The sequence below is a fragment of the Cyprinus carpio genome, chromosome B20 (assembly GCF_018340385.1).
Source record: "Cyprinus carpio isolate SPL01 chromosome B20, ASM1834038v1, whole genome shotgun sequence".
Lineage (NCBI taxonomy): Eukaryota > Metazoa > Chordata > Actinopteri > Cypriniformes > Cyprinidae > Cyprinus > Cyprinus carpio.
In genome coordinates, this window is record NC_056616.1 from 22,970,279 (window position 1) to 22,992,224 (window position 21,946).

The 21,946-nt window shown below is 35.9% G+C and overlaps 1 protein-coding gene across 1 annotated transcript; it reads left to right on the top strand.

Moving 5' to 3' along the window:
- The first annotated feature begins 3,725 nt into the window (after positions 1 to 3,725).
- On the top strand, positions 3,726 to 21,477 carry gareml (GRB2 associated, regulator of MAPK1-like). The gene is made up of 6 exons (XM_042746330.1): positions 3,726 to 4,026; positions 7,953 to 8,093; positions 14,335 to 14,465; positions 16,052 to 17,164; positions 19,136 to 19,296; positions 19,706 to 21,477. Exons 1-6 carry the CDS (start codon positions 3,915 to 3,917, stop codon positions 20,469 to 20,471), a joined length of 2,424 nt encoding a protein of 807 aa, XP_042602264.1. The 5' UTR covers positions 3,726 to 3,914; the 3' UTR covers positions 20,472 to 21,477.
- Positions 21,478 to 21,946: the final 469 nt, after the last annotated feature.

Genomic DNA, 21,946 nt, shown 5'->3' on the forward strand with positions numbered 1-21,946 from the left:
GTTACGGCTGCGTACGAGATACACTTAGGAAATATAAGCATTACAGAGGTCACGGGGTGAAGTGTCATAACCTCTCTAGCACTTTACTAAAGCTGTATTTATTCAACGACGGGGAGACATTAACAGTTTATGGATCACTTAGATGTACAGCACCCATCAAAAAATACGTTTGCAGGTGAATCTCATGCAAACATGTTCAGGTCACATTTTGCTTCAAAACTAAAATAATTTTTTATGTATTATTACACTATTTTTAATTGCAGTTAAGCACATTTAAAATAGTCGTCAAGTGTTACAGATTTTATCTGGACATGCTTCTCATAAATCTCAGAGGTTATTCTTATTACTAAACATGAGAATATAATACATTTTTACATTTAAATCAGCATAAATTATATAAATCCTTTGCAATAATGTCATGTAATAAATGAGTTTTTGCATACAGTATTGAGAACATATCATTTCTTTTTTTTTTGGTTTTGATATATAAGGGGGTGTTTTTTGTTGTGGTGAGATTCATTATTGTGTTTTTTGTTTTTTGTGTGTGTGTGTGTGTGTGTGTGAATGAGCTGTATCCCTCCACAGAAATCTGTTTCTACCTCCACATTTATGCAGATTGTTTTATCTCAGAAGGGAAAAGCAAACAAAATAACCTACTACAATAAAACACATTTGAACATGAATATGTTTTGTGTGCTCAGTAAGATGTTTTTAGCTCTTGTTTACCTGTTAGATAATTTTACAGAATAATATTAGCATTTCAAATGTTTATTTTTTATGTTTTAAATATTAAGAGAAATGATTAACCTCATCCGGTGTGAATTGAATCTCTGCAGTGTCTCGCTGTCTTCCTCTACTGGCTTGTCGCAGGATTACACACTGAAACAAAAATAAAGCAGCAGTGTTCAGCAAGATCTAATTTCATTAAATGGCTCCGAATATCCTGCAGAGGATCATTCTTTAATGTGGTGTAATGATTTTTTTAATACTTGGTAGTCTTCCCTAGCAATAATTTTGATAAACCAATTAAACATATGTAGGCTACACAGAGCCAGCAGAGGCATCAGTAAACTAGCGGCCCCCAAGAATACATGAAATGACAGCTTGCTTTATTTTTATTTTTGTGATATATGTAATTGGACAATGGTACATTATACAAAAAACGCAAAATTAAATATTGTAGTCTTATTTTTATTAATATTTCTATAGGAGCTCTTTATGACAGATGTATCACTTTATGTATTTTTTCCTTTATTTTTCAAAATATACACAAACTTGTTAACTATATTATAAACAATATGATATAGCCTATTCAGCATATCAAAAATATGGACATTAGTTTTTTTTTTTTTTTTTTTTATATTTTAAATTTTTTATTTTTATATTTTTGTTTTTATAGTTTTGTTCTTTTAATAGTTTAAAAATAATTTTCCTGGGTATATATTTATTTTTTGTGATTTTGTTTTATGTTTTTTCTACTGATAACAGCTTAACATTGGCCTGCCTTTGGGGTCTTTGCTTTATTCCAATATCATTATGCCTCAGCAACCTAGTTATAGATTAAGAGTTGTTGTTTTAGATGTACAGATGACGTGCTGGTGTATTTAATAATTTATGTTGTTAAAATAATAACAGTAAATGCATTGTCTGCTGGTTTATTTAGCTACTTTTCAGTATGCCACTTAGTAGACTTTGAATGTTAAAGTGCAAATTAACACCTGACACTCTTTTGGGTTTGCTACCATTTCTACTTGCTACTGAGTCTGTCTCATTTTGTTCTAATAATTTTAGCCACCACTGTATACGTTTAGCAGACAGCAGAAGACAGACTCGTTTCAAATCAAAAATTTACTTCCTATTATGAAACAGGACATTGTTTCATACATGTCCACTGTTGAGGACACCGGGACTAAATGCATGTTTATTATGCATTTTGGGAGACAAAACAAATTATATATCAATATTCTTATGAAACATAAGATGCTGGCCCAATAGCATATGCAAATACAGTGTATAGTCAACATTGTGTTTAATGGGAAGACCAGTTTTACACACATACACTGCATTCCAAATTATTATGCAAATGACATATCAATAGAATTTGGGTACAATAAAGAGTCTGATTTTTGTTTGTGTGGTTTTTCACATCTTTTTAGATAAGTGGTATCAATCTCAGACAGGTTTGTTCAATAGTTTGTCAGGTCTTCTTAGGTAAATGAAAGATCTACTTAAAGAGGTTGGTCCCACATTATTAAGCAAGTACGACACGTTCTACATGAAATATGGATTGAGGAAGAACGAGTCTTTCTGAAAGATGAAAAGTATGAAACAATGCAATGTCTTGCATAAAGGCAATCAAAACACACAATATTTCACGAAAAGCAAATAGAGATTATTGAACTGTCAAAAGATTTGTGAGTGACTTAGAGCACAGAAGATCTTGGTCAGATAAAGATTTATTAAGGAAAGTTTCTGTCAAACAAATCAACTGTATTGTAACGGCAGCTGTAAATGAATGACAGGTGTTTGAAGCTACTGGAGTCTCAAGATCCTCTCCATGCAGACTAAAGAACGGGCTCTTAAAAATAAAGGCTTCAGGTACAGGTATAATATTTCTCGCAATAGTAATACTTTTTTTTGGCATATATATACATATACATATACATATATATATATACATATACATACATGTAAATAAGCCACTGTGCAGGTTTCTCTTTGTGAGGTTTGGTCAGCAGTGACTGAAACACACAACTGTGAGTCTGCATGGAGAGGATCTTGAGACTCCAGTAGCTTCAAACACCTGTCATTCATTTACAGCTGCCGTTACCAACAACATTGATTTGTTTGACAGCAAACTTTCCTAATAAATCTTTATCTGACCAAGATCTTCTGTGCTCTAAGTCACTCACAAATCTTTTGACAGTTCAATAATCTCTAGTTTGCTTTTCATGAAATATGTTTTGTGTTTTGATGCCTTTTGCAAGACATTGCATTGTTTAATACTTTTCATCTTCAGAAAGATCTTTCTTCCTCACCATATTTCATGAGAACTGTGCCTTGCTTAATAATGTGGGACAACCTCTTTAAGTAGAGTTTTCATTTACCTAAGAAGACCTGACAAACTATTGAACAAACCTGTCTGAGATTGATACCAGCTATCTAAAAAGATGTGAAAAACCACACAAACAAAAATCTGACTCTTTATTGTACCGAAATCCTATTGATATATCACTTGCATAATAATTTGGAACACAGTGTAGGCCTATTTCATGACGCAAAATCATTTTGTTATATCTTCTATCATAGTTGAGATTCATCCTTACATAAAGTTTGGTATAGAAAATCCTAAAACCTAATAAATGTTTCCATTTTTTCTTATGCTCTAAACAATGCAATGCATGAAAAAATACAAAAGTTCACAAAGTTTTTTTTTCTCCTTTTTGTTCTGGATCTCAGGAGGACATAACTGTTGCAAAGTCTATGAGGTCAACATCGCCCACCCCCCAAAAATCTTTCACTAACTTAATTGGCATATGAAGGTTCCCACGATCTTTGACCTTGTTGTAGCCTAATATCAGGAAGTTCATTAATAATCACACAAATCAAACGTTGTATTTTGTGAGATCTATTAAAGTTTATTAACACATCCCGTTGGCACTTTGAGGTGATGAATCTCCGGTAACGGGGATCTATAGGCTAGTGAACGCGCTGTCAGTCCGGTGTTCCGGTGCGCGCGGGGCGGGAGGGACGGGAAGGGCGTGCGTCGCGCGCCTCGTCGGGTCCGGTTTAGATCACATCACTTCGGAGTTTCTCTCACGCGTTTCTCTTCATCATGGCGCGGTGCGCTCCTGACACCGGTTCCGTTCCGTTCCCGTGATGCGCGTGATGATGATGATGGTGACGGATGAAAGATGGAGAAACTATCCGCGAGCATTAACGGACTCTCGTGGAGCTCCGTGTCGCTGCCGCTGGACGTGATCGTGAGCAAATTCCGCTTACCGACACTCGTGCGGCTGAGCCACGGTAAGAAACCGTCAGAGTTACTGAACGCTGTTATAAACGGAGGCGCAAAAGATTCTTCAGCTTCTTTTCGAGTCAAAGTTAGCGGGATAAGAAAAAAAATCACATTTCGCTGGTTTATTAATGAACTTTAGAGTCGGATTATGCAAATGCATTCTGGGAACACTTGAAATAATTTGACAGACGCTGATAAAATCACATTTATTATCGTATAACATGATGCACATTTTAATGAAACGTTGTGTCAGTGTTTGTAACACAGAATCCTCAGTGAAGTGTGTAGCTTACTTGATTTGTCTTTTGGCTAAAGGTGACAGAGTGTGTGTGTTGTGTGTTAAAGAGCTGCAGCTCTTTTCATATGTTAATGTTGTAATGTGCTGTAGTGTGTGTTGAATACTAAACATCCTCCTGCAGGAGAAACGCCAACATTTACTCAACAATCACAACTGAAGAACACAGAATTAATCTGCCATCAATGTTGACACATTCCTGTGTATGTGAAAACTTTCTATGGTGGGAAAAAGCTTCTGAATGGGACTTTATGTGTGACCCCATATTCTGTGGTAGAGTATTTAAAGAAACAGTTTGCATCCATAAATGCATACTCTATAACTCTTTAAACATTAAATGGTCTCAGAAGCTCATAAAGATGACTGAATCAGATTGGGAAAACAAAACTCCAGTAGATTTGGTTATTTTTATCAAATATGATAAAAAAGGTTCTTTTTTTAACAGTTTGTGTCTTCGTTTTTAATAAAGAATCTAAAAGAAGACTGAACTTCAGACACTTAAGTGACAAGACTTCTGCATTTGTATTAAATTAAACATGGATGTAACGGATTATTACTTATTTAATGTCCATGTACTGTATAAATATTTATAATGCCTGATCACCCAAAGAACAATGACGATAATTATAACTAAATTATAAGTGTCCGTAACCAATGAACAATAACAATCACTTCATATTTTGCTCGTGTTCAAATTGATCACGCAAATACAATGCATTCAGCTGCTTGGTTTGAAAGTGAAGTGGGAGCTATGCTTCATAAATCACACACTACTGACAATCAACAAGACACTATTTTGCCTGCAAAAACTTGCTGAAATATTCTGCACCTGCATGATTATTAAAATTGTAAGCTACAGTAAACTTATCTGGTGTGAAAGGCCTTTTAGAATGCAATAAATACACTATTATATGGTCTATAAAGTATAAATATTGTAGAATGACAACAGATTATAATAAATGAACACTCTTAAAAATAAAGGTTCTTTATTGGCATTCCGTGAAGAACCTTTAACATCCATGGAACCTTAACCGTTACTCAAAATGTTCTTTGTAGTGTCTTTAAATGGTCTCACACTAAAAATGGTCCTTTTAAGAACTGTTCACTGAAAGGTTCTTTAAGGAACCCCAAATGGTTTTAAAATCTGGAATCTGAGGGTGCAAAACAGATTCAAAACAGATCAAAATACTGAGAAAATCACCTTTAAAGGTGCTGTGTGTAGGATTGACACCGAGTGGTTGAACTAGGTATTGCAGTCCAAATTCAAAATATTGGAGGTTTTTTTTTTTCACCCGGCCCCTCCTCCTCAGACTTGACCCACACACACAGGTTGCCAGATTGATGACACCAACAGGAACAAGTGCACCTGATGATGAATGAAATGAAATATGCTGTTTTCCGCCAACTGGCAACCCGGGGTGCCAAAATACAATTGGGTAAACTGGCAGTTGGCGGGTTTCACAAACCAAAACAGAAACTGGCATTCTGGCCCGGAACGCACATTTTCAAGGGAGAATATCTGACTGTAGCGTTGTTTTTCAGATAAACAAGCATGTTTCTTAAATATCTGCAAACATATTATGGTATTTTTATGCTTTAGTAAAGTCAAAACCTTGCATACAGCACCTTTTAAGTTGTCCAAATGAATTCTTAGCAATGCATATTACTAATCAAAAATTAAGTTTTGATATATTTATGGTAGGAAATTTACAAAATATCATCATGAAACATGATATTTACTTAATATCCTAATGATTTTTGGCATAAAAGAATCATCGATAATTTTGACCCATACAATGTATTTTTGGCTATTGCTACAAATGTACCCCAGCGACTTAAGACTGGTTTTGTGCTCCAGGGTCACATATAGCATCACTGTTCCTTTTGACTACAGTGTTGAATTTAAACCGTCAGATCATCATCTGCTTGATTAGACGCTGCTGTGATGTGTTTGTGTAGGAGTTTCTCACTGTATCAGCACAGACAGCAGTAATTATACACAACAGAAGTCTTGTGTGTGCTGGATTTGTTCCCTGTGTAAAGCATCTGCTTTGAGACTCATCTCAATGAGGAATTATTTTAATACCAACCAGATCAATACAGTCCACCTCTCTCTCTCTCTTGCTCTCTGTCCATTCATCAGCAGTGAGATCAGTCTGATGTTTGTGAGGTGATGCTGTTTGTGTCTGATTGCTGACCTCAGTTCTCTCCCATAAGCCCCATGTGCGGAAGTTCAAAGAACTCATTTGATGTTTGTGGTTGAGCTCTGATGTGTGTATGAGTGAGAGAGACTGACTCTCTCTTTGGCTGTGTGTGTGTCACTGTGTTTTAAAGTGACAAATTATGTCAGTTTCAAGGTCAGATGCATTGTGATTTGTAGTTTTAGGTTTTCCAGTGGCAGATATCTAGAGAACAAGTTGTGTCCGTGTAAAGAAATAGTATTAAAGTCTACACTGTTTCATTGTATAACAGAAAATCATGATGTTAATGTTTATAATATTTTTATATCTTCATGCCTTTTAGTCACATGTTAGAGCTGTGTGAATACATTTTGTTATTGTACAAGTAAACAAGCAGTTGAGATTTGCTATATACTATATCACCCTGCGTGAGTATGCTGTACATATGTGGACACAGCTGGACATACTTATATTATTATTATTATTATTTAACACAGATTTAAAAAAAGATAAAAAAATCAGGCTTTTGGGATTTGCTATATAGTATATATTGCTTTACATTTAATTTATGTACTGTATAATATATCCAACGTGATATACAGAGCTGTGCAATAATAGTTTGCATTTTTGTGACAACATAAATCACACATCCGAGGTTTGTTATATTGTATGTATTGCTTTACATGAGCATTCTGAATGTATGCAACTTTTAATATATTGCTGGCCGATAATGTAATTGACATTTTCTGTGATAAAACAATCAAGGAGTTGAGATTTGCTACACTGGCATTCAAAAGTTTCGGATCACTAGGATTTTAAATGATTTTTAAAGAAATCTCATCAAGTCTGCATTTATTTGATCAAAAATGCAGAAAAAACAGTAATATTTTAAAATATATTTACAATTTAAAATAATGGTTTTCTATTTTAATACACTTTAAAATGCAATTTAATTCTGTGATGCAAAAGCTGAATTTTCAGCATCATTCTTCCACTCCAGTCTTCAGTGATCCTTCAGAAATCATTCTAATATGCCGATTTATAATCAATGTTTGAAACGGTTGTGCTGCCTATTATTATTTGGAACCTGTTATACTTTTTTCAGGATTCTTTGATGAATAAAAAGTTATAAAGAAGAGCATCTTTTTAAACAGAAATCTTTTCTGACAATTTAAGTCTTTACTATAATCACTTTCTATCAATTTAAAAGTATTCAGAGTGTTAATTTTTTTCTAAAAAAGAAAAAAAAAATTACTGACCCGTAACTTCTGAACGGTAGTGTATATTGTTACAAAATATTTATATTTTAAATGAATGCCTTTTAACATTTAATTCATCAGACAAGTATTACCAATGATGAGCATCTCAAAAAAAGCCAAGTGTCGCCCAATAAAATGCTGAACCTGTAAATAATGAATTATCGCGCTCATCAATTGTATGTTTTTGTGTGTGTGTGCAGGTGAGAATGTGGAGGGTCTGTCGGAGGAGGATGTGATTTTACTTCACTCCTGCAGACAGTGGACCACCGTCACTGCCCACAGCCTGGAGGAGGGTCATTATGTGATCGGACCCAAAATAGACATCCCACTGCAGTATCAAGGTACCATACAGGGTTCTTATTGTTAATTAAATCTAAACCCTAAAAAAAAATTAATATAAACATTAAAATTTAATTAACAATAAAAACTTAAACTTATTTTCAGCTAGTTGTCAAGGCAACATTTCTCATTTCCATTTAGTTTAAGTACTAAAATAACGAAAACCAAATAAACTAAAATACATTTTTAAAATTTAAAATTAATAAAAATGACAAAAACAGATTTCAAAGTTACTAAAACTCTTTCTAAAACTCAAATGAAAAAATCTAAATAAATATAAAAAAAATAATAATAAATCAAATAAAACTGACATTCAAGGAATAATTTTAATTCATTAGTGGTGTCATTCAGCGTTTTTTCTTTAGTTTTAGTTTGTTCTATGTACACGAATGATATTGCCAGTTATTTTGCAGTTGACTAGAGGTGTGTTATTACGTTTAAAAATAACTTATTTAATCCAGGTGGATGATAAAATAGTCAAAAGAGTGTCATCTAGAGGCCAGAATATTATAGAGACTTTGGGGTGGACTCTGGGAACTTTGGATGAGGCATCCTTGCATCATGTTGAAAATGTTCGCACAGGCATGCTAGTACATTTTCTTCCACAGCCAGTTTGTAAAAGTTCAGTTTTAAGAAAATAAGCAATGAAACTGACCCAAACAAAACTGATTTCTCATTGAGAGCATACAAGCTATTAAAAAAACACTTAGAGCCGAGAGAAAGAGCGAGAGACAGAGAGAGGTAGATATTTGGTTGTTAACAGTATATTGATTGTTGTATTCAAGCACTTAACTTCACACACATTCACTTAGATGTTTTCTCCATTACGCACACACACACACGGTCAGTCTCAATTCAATTCACTGTTTTATTGCAGTGAGTGTTTTCATACAATATGGGCAAAGCATTCAACAAATGAACCTGCCCAAGAAAATGAATGTGAAAGATTGTACATTTCTTGTGGAGAATAAAGACAAAAATATCAAAGTGAAGATATATATTTTTAAAATATTACTACTAGTACTAAATTAGTGCGTTAACGCAGGCTATTAATTTTTTCCAATTTAAGAATATTTAATGCCATTAATGCAGGAGTGGGCTAAGGTTGGTCACCCCACTCACAACTGCTGCCTCTGTCTCTTTTTTCTTGACAAGAATTGGGTTTATATCTTTAAGAGCACAAGAGACTTTTCAGATGTGTAGGGCCCTATGAAATCTGTTTTATTTTTTCCCAATTCCGTTTTATTTTTTTCAAATTCCATTTTTTTTTTCTGGATTCTGTTTTTTTTTCTCCGTTTTAATTTTTCTGGACTCCTTTTTAATGGTTAAATTAAATTTTATTAATCAAAAAGCATTTCTAATTAATTAAAATCATGAAACTTATACAATTCCACCGCAGTTTCTTAAAAGTTTAACAAAAATTATATGTTTAGGGCCCTATGAAATGTTTTATTTTTTTGCACCATATGTTTGATTGTTATCAACTTGTTATCAACTTATTGTTTTTAAGTATGTCTTATTATTTGAATGCATATGTAATTCATTCAGAATGTTTTTTTTCCCCTCAGAAATTCTTTGTTGTGTATTTACATTTTTCTGGTTCTCAAATGAAGGCATATAACATTAATTAAATTTATCTTTTAATTATTGAAAATTAAGCAAATTTTCTTTTTTGGCAAACAAAGGGGATTTACAATTAAAATGAAAACATGGAAGAAATGTTGTGTGATTATACCCTAAAAAACTATGTTTGTTTCATTCTAGTAGTAGTAGTAGTCCATGTAAAATCTACTGGACAATAGTAATATATTTCTGGAACAAATGTCTTCAAAAACTTTTATTTTGGCGTGTTGCCTTGAATACCTTTACAGTTCTGTGTGTATATGATACGACGCTAATTTTACTCAGATCAAATGGTAAAATGCTTGTGAAGTGACTCTCAGAACAGTTTTGGAGATGTTGTTCATGTACTTATGTCCTCATTTAGTGAGACGACAGATGCTGAAATCACTGTGAGCGTCACATGCGTTTCAGAATGTGTGTGTAATAAGCGAAACCGCGTGTCTGTGCCATTCATTCGCACACACACAGAGAGACACGCAGAACATACAGGATTCATATTAAATAGTATTTTTACGGCTTGATATTTACAGATACTGGTCTACTTTTGATTAATTCATTCAAAATTTGACAAATTCCTTGATATTCCCCCTTATTCAGTAAATTCTGTTTTTCTGACTGGATTCCGTCCGCGTTTTCCACATCCCGGAAATCATAGGGCCCTAGATGTGTGAGTCAAACAAGCACGGAAACGTTACAGGTGACGAGGAGCTACAGGTGAACTGCGGTCAGATGAGATGTTGTCAGGCCTGTCCTGTCAGCCTTTATATACTGTGCTCATAGTGTGCACTCTTCAATTGCACGCACAAATACGGCGGCACACACTGTAGCATGTACCATTTCATATTAAAGCGCAAATAAAACTATACAAGCATGCATTATATCCACATCATGTTAAGCAGCGGCAGCTCTTAAAGTAATAGCAGCCAAGTAACCTAATAACCCAGCTGCTGCGATGTCTGTTAATCAAAGAACAAAATGAAAAAAAAGAGGAAATCAATAACTTTGATAGCTTTAAGGATTCATCTATATTTAATTTAGAATTTAGTGCTTGATAACTTTATTAAATTTTGGTATAATTCCTACTTGCTGAAGGGCACAGGTAAATATGACATTTATTATAATGGGTTTATGTGAAGATTGTTTTTAAGTTTATTCAAATTAGAAGTTATTTTTTTAAATGTTAAAATTTATAGCTCTCAATTATACTGTAATGTTGAATGGCTATAGTAAATGGTTAAATATTAGGGAAAAAAATCATAGAGACATCAGTAGAGTTGGTATCAGTGATACTTGCCTTCAGTCATAAAAAAGATGCCATTAACGTTTTTGTTTTTATGTTCTTTCTACGTTAATTTGAAGATTATATATATATATATATATATATATATATATATATGTGTGTGTGTGTGTGTGTGTGTGTGTGTGTGTGTGTGTGTGAAAAATCTAATATATATAACTGATTATTTAATACAGTTTATTTTAAGCTGTTCTTCTTTTTACAGTGTAATTATACATTATTTAAGTCAGTAGTCTCAAACTCAATTCCAGGAGGGCCACAGCTCTACAGAGTTTAGTACCAACCAGCTCCAAATAGCCCTTAATAATCCTGAAGACCTTGATTAGCTTGATCAGGTGTGTTTGATTAGGTTTGGAGCTAAACTGTGCAGAGCTGTGGCCCTCCACGAATTGAGTTTTAGCACAATGATTTAAGTACTGAGTAACATTAACTACATGTACTTTCTATGGTTAGGGTTTGGCTTAGGGTTACTTGCATGTAATTATGCATAATTTATTTTTATTATAATAGTAAGTACATGTAATGTGCAACAAGGACATCTTAAAATAAAGTGTTACTATAAATTTTAATAAATCTGATTATTTTGATTAGAACACACAATTTTTTGTGATTTGCTTTGATTTTGGGAATATTGTTTTATTTCTTTGTAGGGTGTCATTCGGTTTGAGCTTTCATTCATAAAGTCAAACTCATCATTACCTCATCCTGACGTCATTCCCATGGGAGGTGTGGAGCAGCCCGTTTTTCTGAGCTTCCGGAATCGCAGACATTACTGTGCTGGACTTCCTCTCATGGGACGGCCGTTACCTAATATACCCGCCAGCCGCACCATTAGGTCAGGTGACCAATGAGATCATCTGCTGGGGTTTCCGGAGGCAGTAAGATGCTGAGAGGGATGGATGAGGTCATTTGTGTCTCCGCGGCCGGGTCTAACTTCTCTCAGATAGACAGATAGAGTGCTAATAAGGAAGATGGAATTACAGAAGAATGATTTTTAGACATCTGAGAGATGCAGAAGATGAGGCCATGTTGATATTTTAGATTTGCTCATGATTTTAATGATGTGGAAGAAGGTTGTTATTGATGACTCTTAAAATAGAAGATCTGCATAATATAAACACATTATATTTGTGTGTGTGTTTCAGACTGAGCTACTGTACACTCTCAGAAAATAAGGTACAGAAGCTGTCACTGGGGAGGTATCTTTTCAAAAGGCACACCTTTGTAACTAAACAGGCCATATTGGTACCTTAAAGATACCTAAAGTGCCTAAAGTGTAAATATTAGTACCTAAAAAGTTCAAAAATGTACCTTTTGAAAAGGTACTGCCCCAGTGACAACTTTTGTACCTTTTTTTCTGAGAGTGTAGGGTTCTCGGAATAATAAACTTTCATTTTCTCCATAGAGAAATTTAACCAAAGCAGCTGAAAGAGCTGCTGATCACTGATCAGTTTTGTGCTCTGTGCAAAAACAACATTTGTGCATGTGTGTTTCTGTCTTTCTTAAACACTAAAAGTTCTTGTTTTTTTGTAAAAATACTGTGTTTTAGGTGTTGGGTTAGGATTAGACTAATACTGTAGGTTTAGAATTGCTTGACCAATCAGAACTCACTACTATGAGGCTAGACTGATGTGAGTGGTTGCCAGGGTGTTGCTAAGGTGGTCCTATTTAGTTGCAATGGTGTTGCTATGCAGGTACTATAGTGTTTTGAGTAGTTTGTTTGGGTGTTGTTATGCAGTTGCTAGGATGTTTTGAGTATTTTATTCATCTGTTGCTATGCAGTTAGTAGAGTATTTTGAGTATTTTATTCGTGCGTTGCCATACAGTTGCTACGGAGTTGCTATGCAGTTAGTAGAGTATTTTGAGTATTTTATTCGTGCTTTGCCATACAGTTGCTACGGAGTTGCTATGCAGTTAGTAGAGTATTTTGAGTATTTTATTCATCTGTTGCTATGCAGTTAGTAGAGTATTTTGAGTATTTTATTTTTGTGTGTTGCCATGCAGTTGCTACGGAGTTGCTATGCAGTTAGTAGAGTATTTTGAGTATTTTATTCGTGCGTTGCCATACAGTTGCTACGGAGTTGCTATGCAGTTAGTAGAGTATTTTGAGTATTTTTATTCGTGCGTTGCCATACAGTTGCTACGGAGTTGCTATGCAGTTAGTAGAGTATTTTGAGTATTTTATTCGTGCGTTGCCATACAGTTGCTACGGAGTTGCTATGCAGTTTGTAGAGTATTTTGAGTATTTTATTCGTGCGTTGCCATACAGTTGCTACGGAGTTGCTATGCAGTTAGTAGAGTATTTTGAGTATTTTATTCGTGCGTTGCCATACAGTTGCTACGGAGTTGCTATGCAGTTAGTAGAGTATTTTGAGTATTTTATTCGTGCGTTGCCATACAGTTGCTACGGAGTTGCTATGCAGTTTGTAGAGTATTTTGAGTATTTTATTCGTGCGTTGCCATACAGTTGCTACGGAGTTGCTATACAGTTAGTAGAGTATTTTGAGTATTTTTTTTGTGTTGCTATGCAGTTGCCAATGTTTTGATTGTGTTTATTGAGTTGCTCTGTGGTTTCTAGGGGGTTGCTAGATACTCAGGTCTACATATATCATAACATAAGGCAATAATAGGATTTTTTTTTCTCTTAATTTTGAGTTTTTTCATAGTCGAAAAGGTGAAAATAAGTCAGTAAGATCAGTAAAAGCACACCTCTTTGACACCTTTTAGGAATCATTCATGTTCGTAGCACAAACGCTGTAGTTTAATACACAGGAAGTCTATGGAAAGTCTCTGTTTAGATTGTTTGGTAAATGTGTGTCATATGTGTGCCAATGAAATGTGATTGATGTGTTTAAATTCATGCTTGCTGTGAATGGCTGAAGATACTTCTACTGATATTAACATTGAAGAGATTTTGTACGATTGCACCAAAAAAAGTGAAACTCCAGAAGAGAAAGAAACCTGTTCAGCTCTGAGGGTCATACAGAACTGCAGAAAGAAAGAAAGAAAGAAAAGCTGTTGCCAGGAGACAAAAAGACAAAGAGAGATATGCTCTCTCATGCTTTATCTCTGTGTGTGAAAATGACCTATAAGATCACACACTTACGCTTAAATAAGGACACACCATAGGGTTCTGATGGTTTGTATACAAGTCTAATTATAATCTCAACAGATTAAACTTTAAACCCTAAAAAAAAAAAAAAAATTGCATTTTTAAACACCTTCAGGATGTCACTAATTGACACTTTTAGCACATTTCTGGGGAAATTTTGCAGAACACTTTCTTTGTTTCTTTCTTTCACTCTGTTTTCCTCTGTCCTCAGGGAAGTTTAAGTTATTGGATCAGGATCGGGATGTTCGTGAGCCGGTTCAGTACTTTGGAAGCGTGGAGGAAATCGCAGGAATCTTTCCTGATCGGGTGTTCGTCATGGAGCCCATCACATTTAGTGTTAAGGTAACAACAGCATCAACGTGAATCTACCAGTAGTGTTATCTAAAACTATTAAAAAACATGTTAACTGAAATAAACATGAACTGAAATTAAATTACTGTATAAAAAAACATAAGCTTATTTCGGTTCATTGCCAAGTCAATATTTTCGCTTAGTTGAAGTACTTAAATTGCAAAAACAAAGTAAAAAAAAAAAGTATTAAGAACTGCAAACTAAAACTTAAGTTAAAATAAAAACAGAAAAATAAAAACTAATTCAAAATATGAATAAAGTATTACAATTTTAATCTGACTAGCTTTGCAAGGGTGTAGTACAATCTCCAACAAATAGTAATTTATTATGACAAAATACTTTGACACACTATATTATGCACACAGCTTTAAAAAAATTTTTTTTTATTGTAAAGTCTAATTCATTGCATGATTCAGATTGTTTCAACAGTTTCATGCAAATGAATCAGTTCAAAAGAAATGATTCACTGATTCGATTAAAACCCCTAAATGTTTTTGAGTTAGGATTTAAGTGTAAGTGATAAATTATTCTTGTAATGACATATTTAAATTATTATTGTCCCCTTAATTGACACTTCGCAAAGACGTGCCTTCCTTAGTTACTGTTGCTATGTCTGACAAGCCATGGTGCACTCACGGCACACACCATAGTGAAAAATACATGGCGGAGCAAAGAGGAAACTGATAACATGTCAACAGACCAGACCGAGCAGGTTACTTTTGGTATTAAACAAAGTCTCAGATTACAAATTCTGTCCCTTTTTTTTAAGAAATTCAAACAATAAATACTGTTTTGTGTCTCTTTAATGTGTAGTGACAGATCACTGTAGTGCCTCAGTTCAAGGGGCTCATAAATCGATCATCTATTCATATTAAGCTCTTAAAGCATGAAATAAACATGAATGATCATTAGGTATATTGTGTCAATACACACCATTTTTCAAGTTCAACTCCACCGACGTTAATCTACTTTCCTGTCTGGTTTGTTTGTTAATCAAAATTGGCATTATGATTGGTCAGATCACCTGTCAATCAAACTCCCTGGCAATCCTTGGCAATTCAGTTGGTAATTCAATAGGCAATTAAATTTAGTAAGCAGATTTTCATAATTGATTGTAATGTAAAGGTCGTTCACACCAAGAACAATAACTGTAATAATATATGTGAATAATAATATGAGAATAGCCGCACCACAACTTAAATGATAATGTCACAGATGACCGTATTGTTGTAATCACTTTCAGAGTGATTTTTTTTCAGCTGATGAATGATAAAAAACATGGACAGCCAATCAAAATCCATCCTGCTTTAACAAGCGGTAGTTGACAAAACTGCAGCGTGCACTTATAATAATCAGAATGTTATCATCTGTTGGTGTGGACGCTAATATAGTTATTGTTTTTGGTGTGAACAGACCTTGACTAACTAATTTTAGGTGTGAATATAGTTTAACTGCTGTAAATGATGAGTAGATTGTAGATTGTGTAAGAAGGTTTGGCCTGTTCTGTAACCTTATGACATTAGTAATGTGTTTTTCGTATAATGCTAAAACATCTGTCTCTCTCCTTCTCGCTGCAGGTGGTTTCTGGGGAGTTTACAGAGGACAGTGAGTTGTATAATTTCTCTCTGCAGGCGGGAGATGAATTAACCCTCATGGGCCAGGCAGAACTGCTCTGCGTCCAGTCGACTCGCGAGAAATCCCGCCTGACTGCGCTGCTACGGCGACTGGGTAAAGCAGGCGGAGCTCTGGGACGTCCCGCCCGCACGAAGATGCCTTGTTTGATATGCATGAACCATCGGACCAATGAGAGCGTCAGTCTGCCGTTCCAGTGCCGCGGTCGGTTCTGCACGCGTTCGCCGCAGGAGCTGCAGATGCAGGGAGGCGAACACACCGTGCGCAGCATCATCGAGCGTGTGCGTTTGCCCGTGAACGTCTCCGTGCCGTCGCGACCTCCTCGCAACCCGTACGACCTGCACGTGATCCGCGAGGGCCATCGATATAAACTCCTCAGCATCATCAGCAAAACTGTCGTTCTCTGCTGCATACTTCGCAAAGAGGAAGTCACGCCGTCTCACTTCCTGTTATTAACGGACATGCCACGCTTCACTCTGCCGGAGGGTTTATTGCGCGCAGATGCGTCCTACCAGCAGGTGGTGCTACAGTGCGCTCTGCGTTGCCAGGAAAGCTTCGATCCGGACAATTACTCGCGCGCAGTCCGTGAGGTAAAAACGGATTTCTCCGAGGAGTGTCTTAGTCCGCGGCGGATTCGGGTGTGCGTTCAGGGCTATGGGCGCGAAGAGCTCGGGACGTCCCTGCAGAGACTGTCTCTGTGCGTGTACGGAGGCGGAGCCGTCACACACACTATCTCACACGGCTGCAGAGACTCGCTGGTCGACTCGCACACGCTGCCCTCTAGTGACGGAGAGGAGCGAGAATACGTCACACCCGATTGGTCGACGGAGGCGCAGGAAATTCCGTACGAGGAGCTTTGGACCAATCAGAGTTCTGGAGATTTTGGGGTGACGTCTGAGAGTGCAGTGAAGGCGGAGCATAACCTCATATCCTTCCACTCCACTACTACGTCATTGGATGGAATGGTGGGCTCCACCCACGTCGCTATGGTGCAGATGGAAGCAGGAAGAGTGTCGAGAGTATCGACTCCACCTCCTGTCCCACCCAAATCTGAAGCTGTAAGCAGCCATTTTACACAGATTGTGCGTTAAAATTTAAAGGTTTGGCCTCATATTGCTTTTTTTATTCAACATAAAAAAAAATTTAAAAACATACCCAGGCCAAATTTTACCCGCAACATTTGTTATATTGTATTTTGTAAGAAGAAAGTAAATCTACTTACTTTTTTTGCATTATGATAATTATTTTCATGACAATAAGCACGTTTCCCCCCAAATTTCCCACCCATTGTTATTTTTACGTTTGAACTATTATTTTACATTTTTTACATTTTTTTCAGTGTTGATTCTCAATAAATAAACAATTTAATAATAACAATATTTAAATATTTAATAATTCCTAATTTGTAAGTCGCTTTGGATAAAAGCATCTGCTAAATGACTAAATGTAAATAAAAATAATAATTGCTGTGTTGGGCTGGTCGAGATAAACAATATCAATAATCAATATTTGTGTCAGACTTTTGGAGGAAAAGAACATTTCAAATGGTTAACTTCAACACATTACAAAACATTTTTACATAAAGACATAACATTTTAAAAGTATATATATTAGTCATATATGATATATATACATAAATACATACATATACATACATATATATATAAAATTAGTTTCTTATTGTTGATTTGGGGGTGAAATATTCTGGACATGTTCTTGACCAGTTTTGTGAGATTCACTCTTTTAGACAGTTTTCTAGCATTATTGGGCTTTTGACCCTGAGCTCAGCTGTACTGTAGTTCAGTGATCCTCTTTATTCTCATGGGATTCACTTGTCTTCCTCAGTTCTTTTACCACAGTTCTTTTTCCTCAGGTCCTGCACACAAACACACACACATTCCTATGTGCTTTATGGCCCATACAGTATCACGCAGCCCTGCAGCCCTAGACTGAAGACTAAATTATTGATACTGTTGCTTTTAAAGGCTGAACAATGAGCATATGTTTACTGGAACAGAGCATATACACAGCACACACTCACAGAAACATAATCACACATCATCTCAGCCAGTGTCTTTTCAGGTGTTTTGAGTCATTCATTGTGTGCACGGTGACTGTTTCAGACATTACAGGTAGGAGGTACAAGTGTATCGTTAACTGATATAATATTAATATGAGGAGATTCCTGAATGTTGTATACTAACAATAAAGTTTTTAGTGTAGCAACCTTTTCTGTTCAAATTACTGACATGTTTTACAGTGTAAAACACAGCATACAAACAGAGAAACAAACATCTCGTCTCATCAGGATGTAGAGCGGGAATTAAAGTCTTTTTGACGCTGTTGACTGGAATTACAGCCTTTCTCTTTTACCCTCTTCTCTCTCTCTCCCACACACATTGGGTTCAGGCCTGGCCTGTAATTTAGCTTTCCAAACACACACACACACACACAGTCCCTGGTATATTTGTGGAAGAAGTGAACTCTATCCCAGAATCCCAGAGTTGTTCCTCCCAGAAGAGGATATTTAGACAGCCATAACTGATATTAAAGGAGTTTCTTATCGTGATGATCATTAAGATGGTATTTCCATATTAATCATAATTAGGAAATAGCCACACTTAAATACTGGTTTACTGAAGAATACGTCTGAAACTCTGTTTAAAGAATCATGAAAAGAGTTTCAGTTGGTGATTTCTTTAGATCTTTTTTTTTTTTAGATTGTCTTTAGATATTGCTCTGTATATTGTTAAGAGTTATTAAAAAAACACATATTGATCTCTGAATAAAGTTTTTGTGAGTATTAGATTTAAATAAACATTTAAATATTAAAATATAGTTAAAATGATTCAATTCATTAACCATTTCCATAAAACTGAAAATTTACTGACTCCTGGACAGAAAGTGACATATACTTAAAAACCAGGTCTTGAGTTGTGAAGGAGATAATAGCAAAACAGTATCATTTAGATTTGTCACTTACACTGTAACCTAGTAACTGTTCCTTTGCATCTCTTCTCTCTGTCTAGGTGAAAGAGGAGTGTCGTTTCTTAAATGCTCCACCTGTTCCGCCCCGCTGTGCTAAAGGCCCCGCCCCCAGCTCTCCAGTCCCAACCCGCTTGCCTAAAACTCCGCCCACACAAACACTCAACCCAAACCTGTCATTTTATTCCTCTGGACTGCAGGAAAGGTAAAAATGACTATTTGAGGGTTTTAAATAGAGCCGTTTTAAGTACTAATTGGTTGGAAATAAGCAGGAATGGGAATCAAGAGTAAGTTAATTAATCCATTAATAATTTTTTTGTACTTTTGAGGAAATAGTCCCCCTTGGCAGCACTGATAATTGAACTATAACAGAAAATACGAAACAAAATACCTAAAGAACAAAAACAATATTATTTTTGCATTCATTTATTATGAAAAGTTTCAAAAACGCTCAACATGACCTTCTTCGAACACGCTAGACAGTCGTATTCGCTTTTTTATTGTACCTTTCAGGCATGCTTTTTTGTAACTTTTTGGCTGTTTGGATTATTGTGACTGTCTTTTTTAAAATTTTTGGCGATTTCTTCATTATAACAACTCTCTCTCTCCATCAGTTCTGCTCCTCGTAGTGGCAGCAACTCTCCATCACCAGACTCTTATTCTCTGTATTGTTACCCCTGCACCTGGGCCGACTGTGTGACCTCCGACCCCAGCGTGAGCCCTGATCCCGCCCAGCCCGCGCAGGCCTGTTGGTCCCACCCACGAGGAGGCGGGGCCTACACCTCCAACATCCTCAATACACCTCTGCTTAGTACAGACTCCGCCCATAAGAACTACTCCACCTGCCCTAGACCACGGCCAGTGGCGCAAAACCGCTTCGCACCATTTGGCGCCCTAAACCCCTTTGCCAATCCGGGACACGCCCACGCCTCCTCTGATTGGCTCACCACTGGTAGGAACTCTCCCACTCTGATACCCGACCTCATTAGCTCCACCCCCAAGGAGCCTCAAGCCAATCAGGGAGGTTCAGAAGGCGGCCCTGAGACTCCGCCCAGACCAGTCAAGAATTTAGAGGAGGACACGGTCATTGCAGATCCCGCCTCCGGATCGGTCGCCATGGTGAAGGGTGCAGAGGGCGGGGCAGGGTCATCTTGGCGACCCCCAGCAGAGCTGTGCTGGCTCTCAGTGGAGGAGGTTTCGTCCAGTCTGCGGTTCATCGGCCTTTCGGACGACGTGATTGGTCTGTTCAGCCGAGAGAGGATTGATGGCTCTATTTTCACTCAGCTGACAGAGGAAATTTTGTCGGAGGACTTTAAACTCACCAAACTACAGGTCAAAAAAATCATGCAGTTCATCAAGGGATGGAGACCCAAGATATGAGGGCAGCATCCTCATGATTTGAAGGAATGTTTTTGTTTGAGAGACACAAGAGTACTCCAGCCACAATGAGTGCTTCTGCTCAGACTTTTTCAGATGTTTTATAAGTGTGTGTGTGTGTGTGTGTGTGTGTCTGAAATACACCTCTCTAATCGAAGGACTGACAGATTGTGACTAATATATAATGGAGCACTATTAATTTTAATTACATTAAGATCATTATTATTATTATTTTGGATTGTGTCATTATTTTCTTGATATTTAAGCACATTTAAGCCCTAAAAATTGTAAATGTTTGAATGTAATACTTATTCTCATTACTGTAGTGTGGAAAAAAAAGTTTAAATCATTTTAAATAAAACAATGTATTTTTTTCTTAATAAAACAGGATCTAAAGAGGATCATTAAGAATAATAAGAAAAATCACAAGTAAAACTTCTTAAAACATCGTTTCAAGAATTTGGCAAAATGTTCATGAAAAAATTCTGAGGGAAAAATATAAATAAATATATTTTCCTTGACAGGTTTGATGAGATTTATTAACGTAGAGCACAAGTTTTTCTTTCCTGATGCTCTCATGTGGAGCTCATGTCATGCGCACAGGAAGTGAGACTTTTTAGGGACTTAAAAAAAGGGTTTAGTTTGTGATGTACACGCTAATATGAGCAGCAAGAGTTTACAGTCTAAAGAACACGCTGTAATTATGTGACAGTAATTAAGAGTTTACTAACTACTACAGCCCACGCTGATGGAGGATGTATGTGAGGGGAGTCAGAGCTGCTGAAATGAGGTTTTAGCCTTATATCACTGTTTAAAAAATATTTTATCAGCATTTCAGGAACGTTTCAGGAATGCTTATTTAACAGCTTCCCCCTCTGTAGGAGCTTTAGTACTTTGAATAATATTTAACAATGGTAGTGTGTTTCATTTGTACTGTAATTTCAACATGTATGATTTAATCCTAATGGATCAACTACAGAAAAGAATAAATCAATAGTGCTCAACTGAACGAAGTGTTTTTTGTTGTTGTTGTTGTTGATTTTTTTTTTTTTAGGTAGGCCTAATTAATTTCTGGAATACTAGATTTTACTTATTGCATACTCTATTTAAAAAATAGTTGTTAAAAAAGACAATAAAATGTAGGTCACTTAATATTAACTTCATATTGTTGAACTGTTGTATAAAATCAATATCAAATTTGCAGTCTTGCTATATATATTGCAGTCTTGGATATTTATATTCATTTAGAAGCGCCCATTATTTTAGACCATTGGCTAACCATAATTGTTTATCCCAGTTAAACAGTCAGGAGAAAAAAAAGCTAACACGACAAAATATAAATATTTTGACTAATATGTCCACATAATTATATCCATACCTTAGTGAGCGGTGTGCATTTGTTTCGTCCATGCGGAGAGAAAATGGTTGTAGTGATGTCAGAAACAATCAAAGTTCTTCTATTTAAAGTTTTACATTTT